General features: G+C 39.6%; 1 protein-coding gene across 2 annotated transcripts in view; it reads left to right on the top strand.

Annotated features, from left to right (window-relative positions):
* LOC141788094 (heterogeneous nuclear ribonucleoprotein C) overlaps positions 1-15,113 on the top strand; it is a 62,210-nt gene that overhangs the window by 3,257 nt on the left and 43,840 nt on the right. For both annotated transcript variants that reach the window (XM_074666934.1, XM_074666933.1), the window contains exon 2: positions 7,580-7,655. In XM_074666934.1, the coding sequence (XP_074523035.1) occupies positions 7,580-7,655 (76 nt within the window). The remainder of the gene's footprint in view (positions 1-7,579; positions 7,656-15,113) is intronic.

Here is a 15,113-nt window from a genome sequence, read left to right as displayed (position 1 = left end):
GTTTTTGACAATGGGTACGATGAAATGTTTTTGTCGTTTAGGTATACAAATAAGAAATATTATTTTGGTAAATATTATTAACAAATTAGAAAACCATTCTTTACAAGACGTTACGAGTAATGTGCTTTTGTTTGTGGCTTCCTGTGAAAGTTCCTTTTGAGGCACCTGTCTTTACTATGTCTGAGTTTTTATAGGGGATAAATAAATAGTACAGTTTTGATAGGGCTAAATCTTATGTTTGTTTTAGGAAAGATTGCTCTGGTGATTATTTTTTACAACTAATTGATGAACTGAATGCCTTGCGATTGACTGGCGACCAGTCCAGGGTGTACCCTGCCTCTCGCACAATGACAGCTGGGATAAGCCTCAGCCACCCCGACCCTGAACAGGATAAGCGGTATAGAAAATGAATGAATGAATGAATGAATTGAAAAAAAAAAAGTAATAATTCTTTTTTTTCCATCAGTTTTATTCAATAATAAAACATCTTATAGATACAGAAAAAAAAAATTAAAAAACACTGAGATAAAACTCCACAAATAACAAGTTATGGCTAAATTGTCCATGAGTTTTTGAAAAAAAAAAATAATAATAATAATAATTTTATACAGCTAAATTACAAACTATTTTCAACAGTAAGAGCAAAATAATAGAAAAATAATCTGATGTGACATCAGATTAAGAGCTCAGTGGGCCAAAAAAGGCAATTAAATAAAAATATCTAAAATCTAGAATATCAATCTTTTCACTTGCAGGTCGATCAGGAAACTTCCTTTATCCTACTGCTGTCTGTAGCGACTAACCTTAATGCTAACATTAGTTAAAAGAACTTCTCGAGTTGTCAAACGAGATGACGAGTAAATACAAAGACAAGAGTTTGAGAAATGTATGGTAAGACACATACGACACACTGAGGGTTTTTGTTGTGACCCACCCCGCTGTTGAGCTCCCTGCCTCCCCATCTATGAGCCCAATGTGTTTACGGGTCAGGTGTTGTATCATTGCAGTCGTACTGCTGTACCATGTTTGGTGGTTTTTGCAAATTTTGCAGTTAACGCGCTGTGAACTTTAACTTAACTTAATGTGAAACAATCCCAAAGTTTGGAAATTTCAGATGACCTGCTTTCTCCATCTCTGCTATTTTCATGTATTTGTTTTTGCTCACCTACCAGCTCTGCTTCTCCTCCGTCACACTTCTCTGATTACATGTTACATGTAAAGCACCGCATCCCAGCTAGTGACACAATCTACACTCCAGTTAAGTAGGTGGCTCTATTGCACTTTCAGCTGTATGCTAACTGCCAAAATATCCAACAAAAAGGAAGAAGACAGGTTGAGAAAAACATCATTGCCGCTTTGATTTTTTAAATGTTACTAATTTATCATTGCAGCCCTAGTTTTGATCTTTACTAAAAACCCATATGGAAAAGAAATAATTAAACCTTATAAAAGGTGAGGAAAACATCTAAAAAGTGTTACTATTTTCAACACCATCAAGAAGTCTTCAGAAGAAAAGCTCAGTTAACACTGAGAACTGCATGTCACATATTAGCTAGTTTATATACCTGATGTGTCTCATTCATATGAATGTGGAACATGGCTAGTATGATTAAAGAATACAGATAGAGATGTAACATGTACAAAACTGACACAATGTCAACTTTATGTCTCCAGTTTTGATAGATTTACCATCTGGTATAATCAACACAATGACTGAGAATAATGTGGGCTATGACTGAGACGTATGACTCCACGTTTCAGTGGCATAAAGGGAGAAAAAGCGTTTGTGAGGCCCATCCATCATCATCATGCTACTCTTTTAATTACATTAATCTAAAAACTGAACCAATAAAAAGCTGATAAGTTCACAGAAATATCAAGAAACAGATGATAACTTCACAAAAGAAGTTCAACGCAGACCCCAGACAGCAAACCACCACAGAGAAACACAGCACATCAATGCTGCAACTCAAAGATTTAACCAAAAAGGATCACTTTTATGTTTGTGTAGGTGTTTGTGGGCGTCAGAGTTTATAGCAGATGAGTATAGGACTCTGTTTACCAAATAGCAGTCTGATTACCTCCTGAGGTTTAGTTCCCGCAGAGGGAGACAACTGTGCTCAGCGGCTTCCTCCGCTCCCTTCCTGTGTAATGGCTTCCTCTATAGTCAATCATTCAGTCATCACGCTGCTCACAAACACATCATAAAAACTCTGTTATGTTGCTGCCTCTCACACAATCGCTTCTGCCAGAATCTGTGCGCACAAGGAACTGCCAGTTGTATTTTTAGATTTGTTTCCAAAACACATCACACTTTTCCAGGGTTTTCATTTCTTTTTCCTTCTCTGAGTTGGAAGATACAGTCAGGTGAAACTAATACAGAGATGAAACAGGGCATCCAGTTGAGATGAAAAACCAGTTACGAGAAGTTAACTGCTACAAAAGTAAACACTCAGGATCACAAGCAGGCATTTTTTATTTTACAAAATGCATAGGCCTAAGCCTCTCCTAAGCTGCCGTGTCACAAAAATATGACATAATAAAAGAATTAAAAATAGTTTTGGTTACTAAATTCAAAGTAGTTTCCTTCTTTGGCCTTATCTAGAGACCTGTTTTTTATCATAGACTGTAATAAATGGACGTACTCCCTGTGACATCATCCATCTGTTTCTGAAGAAGAGTTTTGAGGCCTATAGTCGTTGCATGCCATATTGGAAATGCTGAACTAAACCAAACTTTGGTTGGAGACAGGGAGTTGAGGCAGCTGTGCCACTGATTGAACAAACTCATAATCATAATATCTTCTAAATAAAATTCACCCCCTGTACAGAGTGTGCCATCAGAGGAATGAGCTATTCAGACTGAAATATTTTAACCAGTAAATGTGTTTATTGTTGGTGGGAAAAATCTTCTTTTTTGAAGGGGTGGATACATAGTTTCTGGTGCTTCAAGAGTCAGCCTCAAATGGACAGTGGAAGAACTGTAGTTTTTGGCATTTTGCCATCCACTTCATTTCTTGACGCCAGAGTTTGCCACTTGATTTTTATTAACACCAGGGCCAACCAGTCAGAGACAAAGAGCCACAGAAAATACTGTGGTACTATAAAGAGCCACATCATTCATGTGGGCTTACAAACGCACTCCCCTTCACACAAACATGAACTGACATAAAATGAAAATCAATGCATTTCCAATTCCAAAGCCAGATTTATTTATCTTACACAAAGCTAAATACCCATGACTAGAGATTCAGACGGTCTCTCCCTCAATCTCCATTTTTCTATCTTCTCCCCCCTCTTAGACTACAGACAAGAACTTGATTAAATTAAGTCCAAATACCAAAATACAGCAATACTTATCAAAGGCTTGTGTCAAAACAACAGAGTAAAAAATGTTTTTGTCTCATTGATACTTCTTTTTCCTCAGTGGGAATTCTGGCACTCCTTGATCGCCACAATCCTGTTTTAAATCTGGCCAGGCTGCTTGATATGACGGAAGCGTCACTGTCTCTGAGTGCTAGAGTTGTAAAGCTCTACAACTTCATCTAGAAGACGTTTTTCCCTGAAGTGTTGTACAAAATGCAAAGTATTCACTAATAGCTGGGTCTTAGACCTTCTGATTCATTCTACTACCCCTGAGGACAAAGAGGAGAGGGGTCACATTAAGTGCCTAAGAGTTCCCTGAACAGTTGAGACATCTCTTAAAAGTAGAACGGGACTCTGGAGATTTTGAAGAGTTGGGTAATTCATTCAACCATTTGGGAACAATAGAGAAGAGTCTGGCCAGGGATTTGGAGCCATGCTGGGCTGAGAGCACCAGATGCCTTTCACAGTCTTTCTCAGGCAGAGCGCTTTTCTGAATCTTTGAAACAGCTGGGGTCTGTTTTTGAGTTTGACTCTTCAAGCAGTTAAATTTGTGCTTGTGAAGTTCAGTACCTTTTGGGAATCTCTGCTCAATTTTACCATGCAAAGCAAAGCAATGGTACTTGAGATTTGAAACCCTCGTGAGCTGAGGGTTCACCACCCTTGGTCAACATGATTACACTTTTTCATAATGCTAATCTAGGTCACCTTAACACTGCTCTATGAATAGTTTTTTTTTTTTTTTGGTGTATCTTAGACACGCCCTAGTTCTAGTTTCTGATACATGTACTTTTGTTGGATGTGTTTAAAGCTTCTCTAGGGTGCACTTTTATTTTCTGTTAATTTTGGTGCCCCCTGTGGACAGAGTGTGACGTCTTGACCCATTTGCTTTCTTTTTCCTGAATATGATTGATATGAAAGTGACTTACTCACTCAGTTGGTTTCCTAACACTGCTTCCTTTGCTATCAGTGTATAGATTTGCTGTGAAGGGATTACTTTGATGAGCAGTGTTAATACCAAGAGGCAACATCTGGTTAGCAAAAATAAAGCCGATGCTGAAGTGCTAAAAGTTGCTGTTCATTGAGAATCTTCTTGAGGCTGGCTGCAGAAAGACCTGAAGACACGTACACACCCAGCTATAAAAAGACTCTTAGGCTTTAAAAAGCATATTTACAGCCTGGCTTGGGTCAAAAACGATGATTTCGCTATAGGCACACACTGTAGGGTGAGTGAATTTTGTTCTAATTCTGCAGTTTAGAAGTTATAAGGATCGTTCGATTGTCCAATCAGACACACAGCTCAGGTCATGTGACTGGTGGGGGCCCTGTAGCTGCTCAAAGAAAAACTTACAGCTGAATGTGGCTGCGTCTGCAGATTGGCTTCATTTCAGGGTATCAAGAGCAGATGGGTGACATTGTCAATCTATGGTTAAAATGTGTTGAGCGCTCAGGTAAAGTATAAAAGCGGTCCATGATTACAAGTCCATTTACTATTGGTGGTAGATATTTTTTTAACTAGTAAAATAAAAAAGACATCATAACATACAAATATATTGGCCTGAATATCTGATCACCCTTGTTTTAATATTATTGAATTAAGACTAATTCTTGTCAGGAAAACCTAACTAACTTCTATGAGAGAACTACAGAATTTAACTGGCAATAATTATCAAACACAAATTTGTTTTTAATTAAATTCCACGCCCCAATACCATAAAACTTCCCATCCCTCTGACCTGTTTTTCAAAAATATACTCACATGCCCTCTAAGATGACCCTTTTTAGCCCAACATTTTTACTATGTTGAATTTTTTATATGTATCTTCTACATTAATATTTCTCTCTTAAAAGACATCTGTTATATCTCTTCCTTGTTTTTATGCTGTTGGCTGACTTGTTCCAGTGTGGAGCATTGCAGGAGGGATTGACTGCTAGCCTCAGTCATGAAGCGTGGGCTTCACCTGAGTTGTGCTGCCAATTTTAACAAAAATTGACAACTTAACCCTGAATAAAAGAAAATTCTACTTCTTAGGAGATATTTCAAGAAAAAATTACATTTGAGTCTGTGGTGTAATCTGTTATTCCCCACAACCTTCCTCACCACTAACTTTGCTGTGACAACAGTAAACCTGTTTTGATCGCTGTGCCTGACACCCACCCTGAGTAAGCACTAGCATGTTTAAAAATAACTTCAAGAAATGATAAATTACGTCCTGTTGTTGCTCATACAGAGACATCAGTTTAATTTAAATTCTGTTTCATAACCAGCTTGTTATTCCTCAAAGAAGCTTTAAAACATGCCCCACATTTTGTGGTATATAATCCTCTGACGACACACTTAAAGTTATCCGTGGCTCAGTCATGTAATAGTGGAAGTGTCAGCAGCAGGAGCCAGTTCCTCACCTGCAGAGACTCTGTTGGCTGCAGAGGAGCCATCCAGCAGATCTCTGTTTGACTCTAAACTGTCAGAAAATTATCTCTGCTGCGGGAGGTAGAGGCACATACACGTGTCTGAATTTCTCTTCACACATTCGGAGCCATACTTAATTAATTGTAGCTTCCAGCCATTTGACAGTCACGCTGTGCGAGTGTATGTGCAGCTGGCCCAGTCACACTCCATTCACCACCCATCTGTCCATGTCAGACCGGCCCCCTCCTGCTCTCCTTTCCACTCCTCTTTTTCTCTTTTCCCTCTTTTGTTTTTTCCTCTGCTTTACACTCACCTTTGGTGAATCACTGATGAAGCGTTGGCATTGTCCCTAATCAAGATGGCTCTCAGTTAATTTGCCAGTTCGAGCGTGCATAGAGGTGTTTGCTGGACAGAAATGCTGTTTGGCAAGTGTAAAGCTGCGTCAGTGTCTGAATGTAGGCTTTCAGATGAGAGACAAAAATGGAGGTGAACAGCTGGCTGGGAATGGCAGAGACAATCAGCACAGAGTGATCGAAGATACCCAATAAAAACAGCCAATTTCAGTCCTTGCTTGCTCTTTAGTCATTGTCACGTCACATGATGGCAACAACGACACAATGTAGAGTACACTTTGAATGAATAAAAAGTAAACTTGGGCAGGCTTTGATAAAAAAACATGTCCAGACAAAGTATGGAGCTGGAGGGATATGTTTACTACTATAGCTAAACTTCAATTCTGCTTTGTCCACTTAAAGCAGAAACAGTAACATGTACTTGAGAAGAAAACCTCAATTAACAGGCTTCTTCAGCAAGAACCCAGAGGAGAGAAAGCTGACTGGATAACTGATTGAAAACAATATGCTGCTGATTGTACCGTCAGTCTGCAAAGTAAGTAGGCATTTTCACAGCTTGACTGTAAGAACATCATTTACTGTGTCCTTTCATTCATTACCACACTCTGTAAGCAGACATGAATTATGGGAAGTCCACCTTAATCAAACAAAATGTTCTGTCAAAGTGCATCTTTCCTTGTTTCATTTCAAAAGTTGCATTGTGGAATTGGTGTCTAAATTTTGGGTACAATAACAATAATATTATTGGTAATTATATAAGGTGTTCAAAGTACTCTTATGTTTGCAAAACCTTCTCTTTATGTATATAAGTTGCGTTTTCTGAAAAAATGAAAAAAAAAAAACTCTGCTTTGTTTAATTAGTCAAAAAATAATTTACTGTAAACTTTTATTTGTGGAAAGGGATAATAAAGACGGTTGCTGTGAGAAAATATGTAGATAGTTTTATCTGACACCTACAACACAGTGGTTACCACCATAAAGCAGTGTTGTCTCGTAATGATCATGATATCTCACTAATGGTCTTGTTTGCTTTTGTCGGTCACAAAAGGCAACAGTATTAATTTCTGTCCATCTCGTAAGTAGCTAACAAACCCTCTGAGGAGCTTTAATTGCAGATGAATTGTTATTAGATGGCTGCTGAGATGCAAGACCACATTACAGCAGATTACATTCCTGCCCCTTATGCTCCACACAGCGACTGTTTCCCAGCATGCAGCCAAACCAGCCAAAGCACGCTTTTCTGCAAAAGCAGGAAATACATTTTATCACAGGTCTGAAATAGATATGAAAGGTAAATGGTGTTCTCCATCAGTACTTTTTTCCTCTTTTTTTACCTTTACATTTTTTTTAAATGGCCCTTTTGAAAAAAGCATCTTTCACAAACGTGATCCAGGTGTTCGTGATTCTCTTTGCCGTCTCTTGGTACAAAGCTAATTGGTTGCTCTTGCACACAGACATGAGCATGAGTGGAGAGTTGAAGTCCAGCCGCTCCAGGGCAGCAAGTAAGAGGGCCAGCAACACCACTTACGGGTGAGTATGAACCCCACAACACACACACACACACACACACACACACACACACACACACACACACACACACACACACACACACACACACACACACACACACAATGTTGCAGAAACAGACAGTCATACTCCCACCCCCACACACTCTGAGATAATCATGTACTCCATTATTTTCTGCAGCCCTTTATCTGTAACTCAATAGCTGCACCTCAGAGCTGCAGTCAATGCAGGATTATTGGTTATTAGCCTCATAGCATCCGTGGATGTTAGCTGTTATTGATTTTCCCCAAGAGGTGCGGTCACCATCAGTCAATGTTTTAATCTTTCTGTTGGTGTAGTGCACACGTATGATTGGAACTGATTGCTGTTTATTGCCAGTGGTTCAATACAGCGCTGTGGAGCTACACTAACATTAATTGTGTGCTTAGATAGCTGGTAAACGGAGTGTGTGTGTGTGGGTTTGTGTGTGTGTGTGTGTGTGTATGGAGGTGATATGGGGTGGGGGGCAGTGTGTGGGCTTGTTTAAATTAATTCCTGCCTTCATTACTCTTACCTCCAAGACTAGGCTTTAACTACATCTCTTACTCCTGCTGCAGCTCTGTGGGCTTGAGCCCATCTAATGAGCATAAACCACTGAAAGGAGTGTGTACCAGTGTGTGCATATCTCTTATATCTCAGCTTTATTCTGATAACTGTGTCCGTGCACTTCCTCGTATATGTTCTGTAGAGGTCCTCTGGTGTTGTCTTGTGTTGTTCTTCATGCATTAATGAAAATTTGGAAAACAGATACACTTTAGTAGAAGTATCATTAAATGCTGCAAAGAGAGAGGACTATATTTTTTTAAAAGGACCTGTATGATTTTCATCAGAAACTGGGCTTGGATCCACTTCAAATGATGTGAAAAGGGTAAAAAATGGTTGCAATGAATACTGCACCAATACTTTTTCTGCTGACAGTGGAGATAGTGAAAGAAAAATGACCCACATTAATGCAGCCTGGGTAAACATAATAAATTATAATAGAATACGTTAAGGGACATCCACCTTTGGACACAAAAATGCTAAATAGGTTAGGAATGCAAACTGGGATAGGAAATGAATATTAACAGATGTAATAATATTGATGCCAACTTGTTTGACCTGATTAATTAGCAGAGCTCATCATTATTCCATCTCCTGCCTAACCAGGACTCCACATATGTTTCCACCACCAGGATAAATACAGTTTTTCATCACTGGCGGCTTCATTTCCTGTCCATCTGTTATTTCCATCAAATCATTCATTCTTGTGTGAAGGTATAAATATCAGAGTGTCCTTCAAAACTGTAAATCCAGCTCACTGCGTGCTCTCTCCCCTGCTCCCTCTGACCAGTTCTGCCAAAACCTTAAACCCCCACATGTTATTTATTTGCCCATTCCACCATGGTGTTATTCAGCAGCGTGCGGCCATGCATTAATGAGGTTAGTCACACTACACACACCAACACACACGCACAGGCACACAATGATGAACCACAAATGGAAGAACACACCTGAGGTATCAGGCCTGATGTAGCCTGGGCCAGCATGATTTTTCACAGAGATGACATGGACTTAAAGCAGAACAATTTAGCTCCCTGTGGCCATTTCAGGTTTAGAAACGCATCCAGTGACTAAACTAAGCTGAAAACCTGTCCAACCTGTCGACTTCAGAAAAGAACTGTGATCCACCACCAAGCTCTTTGAGGCCGCACTTGAGCTTGGTGGTATTTTAAGAACAGTGCATCCGTCAGCTTGCTAATATTCACAAAGCAAAGATGCTGCTGCTGGGCATCTATTGTTGACTATAACCATTATCTTAGCTGAGCATACAATCTTACACTTTTGAATTATCACCATTATATCTCTATCAGAGATGGGCCTAACAAAGATAACACCACCATTTGGTCCATGAGCATCCTTTGAAAAGCCTTAATTTTTTTTTTTTTTATTATTTTAAATGTTGCTATCATGGTTTTTGGAACCAGAGGTGATGATATTCTGCAGGTTAGTGAAATATGTGTTACTCTGACTTTTTTTTCTGGTTAACTGTGATGGTGACTTGTCTATCAAAGGTAGCTCTGTCCATAACCAACCTGCCTCACTGTGAGTTTATAAAGACTTACAAATTTAACCATGTGAAAACAGTCATGAGATCATTGACTCATTCAGTGATGTTGACTGTAGTTGGATGACATATGATACAATGCTATGCTCTCAATTGATTTGTGTTGTGACACAATAGGTTATGATATGTAATGCCACAATAACGTGATATAACACGGCAATAATCAAAATATTGTGTTGTAAAATATTATTTCAATTTAAACCTAACCTATAAAATACATCCATATGAAATACTGTGAAAGCAGGATTAATGTACTTAGCCTCCAATTAAGTTTCTGCCATGAGCACCACTGTATGTCATCTGTATAACACTGTATTCCTCCTGTTGTTAATAACATGGGCCGTAAATGTCACATAGGTAAAGTTATGTAAATCTCTCTGTTGACCTGAGAACGTCCCTCCTTTACTTCCATCCCAGCATTAAGAGCAGGAACTGTTTTTTTTTTCTACTTTCTTGGTTTAAAACATAGTAAGTTCATGTTTTCACTTCTTTCACCCCTGCATTGTGCTATTTTCTACCATCAGTTTCTTTCTTTCAGCCAGTTAACTTCATGTTACCGTTGTTTATGTCATTAGCGCCACCACAAAGAGCCAAGAGGTCGGTACGTGATGAGTCAAGTTGGGTGGGGAACTTAAGCCAGTTTTATTCAATTGAAATATTGATTATTTAAAACAAATATGAACAATATGTTGGCTAAAACACTTAACTTTAACTTTAGATGCTATATCCACTATATCCTATATTCCATATACAGTCTTTTGATTAGCACCAAGAGGCAACATCTGGTTTTAGAAAAGTTGCAGTTCACTGACAGTCCACTTCTGCTGGCTGCAGAAAGACAGGAAGCTCTATGCACACCAAGCCAAGAAACAAAAAAACCTAAATCTGACTTTTGCAGCATAATAAAACATATTTGCAGTCCAGTTCAAAAGGGCTTTGGTCTGAATCTCTAAATTGACTACTGCATCACACTGTACAGGTGGTGAATGTTTTCTAACTCAGTGGTTACGAAGATGATAAGATCTCAAGTTTGTCAAATGAGAGGTGCAGCTCATTTGACTGACATGGTGGCCCCCTATAGAGGGTATCCACGTGATGTCACAGCAAGTGGTTACGCCCACTGAGTGGCAGAAAGTGGGAGATGAGTGGCAGCGTTGGCTTAAATGCCATCTTAACTCTTAAACAAAACCAAAAAAATGAGGGAGGGCTGCTGCACAATTAAACAAACACGTTTGAAAAGCAATCAGGGCTATCTTTTAACAGGCTTGTAAAAGACAAAGAGAAGAGAAACTGATGGATTGCTGCAATTCTCAGAAACAATCCAAGCAACGATAGCTGGATTTGCGATTCCCATTTTGTATCATTTAAAGTTTATTTATGCTGTATTTTTAAGTGAAATCATTCCTTGGATTACAAAATCTCTAAATTTTTGCATTTTTCATTCAGCTAGATTTTTCATAACTGGAACATTTTTGTCTTTGTGTGATGAACATTGTGCTTGACATGATTGGTAAACTAGCTTAAACTGAGGCTAACCCAGTTTTCTCACAGGTCCAAGTCAAATACTAAAAGTACAAATAGATAATATGTGTATTTACTTAGGTCAATCCACTGTATTATGTAAATCGAATCAAATTGAGGCTTTTGTAGCTTTCAGGCTTTGCAATGGGTGTTTTCCTGGCATTGAAATCCGGTTCAAATAAATGTCAGGATATGATATCTGGCTACATGTCGATGTTCATGGACCCCTGGTTCTTTGGTAGCTTTAACAAATCAATGTCGAGTCCAACTCTCTTTAAATTCATGTCATATTCCACAATTTTTCATATTCCATCTCGTCATGTTTACTGCCGCCCTCTGGGATGCTAAGAGAGATTTGTTTTGCCACTCAGCCAACTGGAGTGGGCGTGTCCCAGAGGGGAAGTGATGTAAACACATACCCTCTATAGATGTAAGTAAGGAGGCTCAAAGCCCACCTCTTGGATCAACATTTTTGATATGGCTGCTGCTGACAACTGGCTTCATTACTCTGAATAAAGAATAGACGGGTGATGTAAGAGACTACTGGGGCTCTTTGAAATGTCAAGAAGTCATTTGCACAAATTTTACCCCAAACCAAACTATTCAGATATTAGAATTTTGACCCCGAATCAAGATGAAACTTTTGTAAACCTGTGGAGAATATGGATGTTTATCCAAACTATGACAGTACGTATTATTCACTGAGAAATATTAATAAATAAAAACGTGTCTGTTGAGGGGGAACACCAAAAGGGTTCATCCTTTAGGGACTTTGGGTTTATGGAAGTCAGTGGAAACTTAAGTAGTTTATCTTTGTTTGGCCAACCTAGACCAACATTTTAACATCACCATCCACAGAGTGGCTCACGGATGGACTCACGGATCATGTGCACACAATACAAACAGCAGAAGTGTTTAAAATGGCTTTGCAGGCAGCCTCTAAATGTGCCTACCTTAAGTCCCAGATTTCAGTTCAGGACCAGCCAATCTAAATGCCAGAAACAGTATCTATTATACAGCCACATCCACAAATGTAAATCATGGCCAGACTGACACCAAAAATCTCTGTGCCCCGACTCCGATAATCCTGCGCTGTGCTGCTGGCAGCAGTCTAACCCGTCTCTTCTCTCCTCCCACTGTTCCCACAGAGCCAGCCAACAAACACCACTGCCTGTGGCCTAGATTAGTTTCTGAGCAAATTTTCCAACTCGTGTGTAAGATGCTAAACCAATGCTCTCTGCCCATGCAACACCATGTGGGTTGCTTGCAAGACTGAAAAATGCAAATGCTAAAAGTTGGATTAGCCAGAAGAGAAAACTTTTAAAACTAGCCAAACAATGGACGTGCTCTATTTAAGAAGACTTTCTTTTTTCATGTTGTCTGGCAGGTGTTTTTGTCTTTGCTGTGTCTTTCCTCAGAACCTTTGCTTTAACCCGACCAAGACAACATACGTTTTTTGTCATCACCTATCATACGGGTGATGGTTTCTGACAGCTACAGGTCCCCTCCAGCTTGGCAAGCCCCAGCTTGTTGAAGGATTGGGGGGGGGGGGAGGTTGCTGAGAGAGTGGTGAGCATTTCACAGCCCAGATGCTGCTGCAGCAGTGGCCTCTGTATGCTCCAGTGCACAACTACTAAAGCTAACACTGCTGTGTGGCATGTAAGATGAGGCTCAGGTGCCAGAAGAAGCACCCAAGAGAGTTACGCATGTTTAAGTGGGTGTGTGTTGTGTGCGTAAGTAATTGGCGTAATGGCTGTAGTGGTTAAATGAAACAGAAAGCGAAAGATAACAAACTTAGATTAAAAAGTTAAAAATCATGTCCCTCTTTTCCTGAAACTTTGACAAAATCACAGAGGATTCTCTGCTAGGTTGAAGCTTTCAGAGTCTTACTGACCACAGTGCTCAGTTTATTATTCACTGCATGGTGAATCTTGATATAGGGGGCACCTCATTGAATTTGGAGTGACAGAGATTACTGAGCATCTGGTCCCTGGTATTTTTGACAGCTTTTCCATGCTCTTCATTCCTTTTAATATTCTCTCATCTGTTTTAATTATCAGAAGGGCCGGTCATAGAGGAGTTTGATTTAGGATGGAAACCATGAGGCAGCCCCATCTGTCATATAGGCTCAGGGAGGCTAATGGGGGCAGGATAGATGTCGTGACGAGTAGTGTTCAGTTGCCAGAGCAGTTGGTGAATATGTCTGATCTGCTTCATGTGATACACAGTGTGCCGTAGTTTAAAGGCTGGTCTGATGGCAGATATTACAAAGATGAAAAGGAGAGTGGATGAAAATGGGTTATGCAAGTAGGCTAGAGGAACTGCAATACCATTGATTAAAAAAAAAAAACGTATTGGTTGTTGGAAACATGTTGCTCCATAGCTTCAGACACAGTAAAGGAAGTTGTGCTCCACTATCCATCTCTTGTTTTTTGCTCTGGCTGTATTTTTAGTCACATCACCTCCCATCTCATTTGTTCACATGTAACACTTGCCATTCGCTTTGTCAGATTGTATGTTTGTTTCTAGCCAGAGGCTCAGCTGGCTGACATCTATAAAACCACCACAAGCTGCGAAAAAGCAAAGGGCAAACAGAAGCAATCTGCAGCCAAGAAAGAAATGTTGAAGTTCACCCATTTTTATGAACGACCTCTTTCAGCCTGTCATATCTCCTCAACATTACTCTAGTTGTCACAACACGGAGGAGCGCAAGCTGCCGTGACACCCACCCACAGCTCAACCTGAACACGAACACGACATCCTGATCATGTCTCAGAAGTGACAGATACAATACAAGCATCTTTTAGAAGGAGGGGATCACGTTGCTCAAGAAACTGACAGATAAAAATTGTTGTTGATGGAGAAAAATAGTGGGCTGCTGCTTGTAAAACCTTAGATTGAAGTATAAAAGGTAGAAACAGTGACAAACCGACATGGCCAGAAGTCAATACAGTTTTTATCGGGTAGTTTTTCCTACGTTATAAAGTTCAGCTAATAATGGACAACAAGGCAAAGTTCTGATGAAAAAAACCAAATCACTTACTGCAGCCTGAATCTGGTTCGGCTCGTTCATTTGTTGTGTATTGAAAAGCAGCAGACTCCAGTTTGCTGTGATGAATTTCTCACACATTTCTCCCATAGAGCATTCTGCTTATGTCTGCACCTTGTAAAAGGAAGTTTAATGGAGTGTGAAGAGAGTTATAGGCCTGTGTGCACTGTTTTTATTGGGATAAGCAATATTGTTCAGGCCATGACAGACACCACGCTGCCAATCAGATTGCTTTAAAACAAGCATGAAGCACAAGTTAAAAATTCTGACTGAGGAAGACAGGGACTTTTTCAGAAGGATATTGAGTCAGGGGGAGGAAAAACAACTCAATAGGGGGCGCTCAATAGAAATTTTGATTGGTAATGATGCTAAAATCAAGATCTTTTAGCTTGATAAGCACAGATCAAAGAGCCCTCCATTCCTCAGAGATAGCAACAATAACCATTTAGTCTCTGTGGGAAGTACACACCAGGGTACAAGATAACCTTCCTCTGTAAAGCATTGTTTGAGCAGCCAAAGGACAAAGAAACACTTATCTACTTTTGATTGTTCAATTATTTACTCAAAATATCAGCAAGACACTGAAGCAGAATCCACACACACACACAGAACGTTCCTCACAGGAGCTTTTAAAGAAGTCATCAAGGGCTGTTTGGCCTGTGTCAATAAATAAATCATATTCCAGCATAACTCCAAAGCACCGTGTGGCCCAAATGATTTTATTTAAATCTATAAATCACTGGTT

This window comes from Halichoeres trimaculatus, unplaced genomic scaffold, assembly GCF_033239565.1.
Source record: "Halichoeres trimaculatus isolate MK-OKI-2021-1 unplaced genomic scaffold, fHalTri1.1 fHalTri1_scaffold_3, whole genome shotgun sequence".
NCBI lineage: Eukaryota > Metazoa > Chordata > Actinopteri > Labriformes > Labridae > Halichoeres > Halichoeres trimaculatus.
Note: the sequence above shows the minus strand (reverse complement) of the source record. Positions and strands in the feature narration are given on the sequence as shown.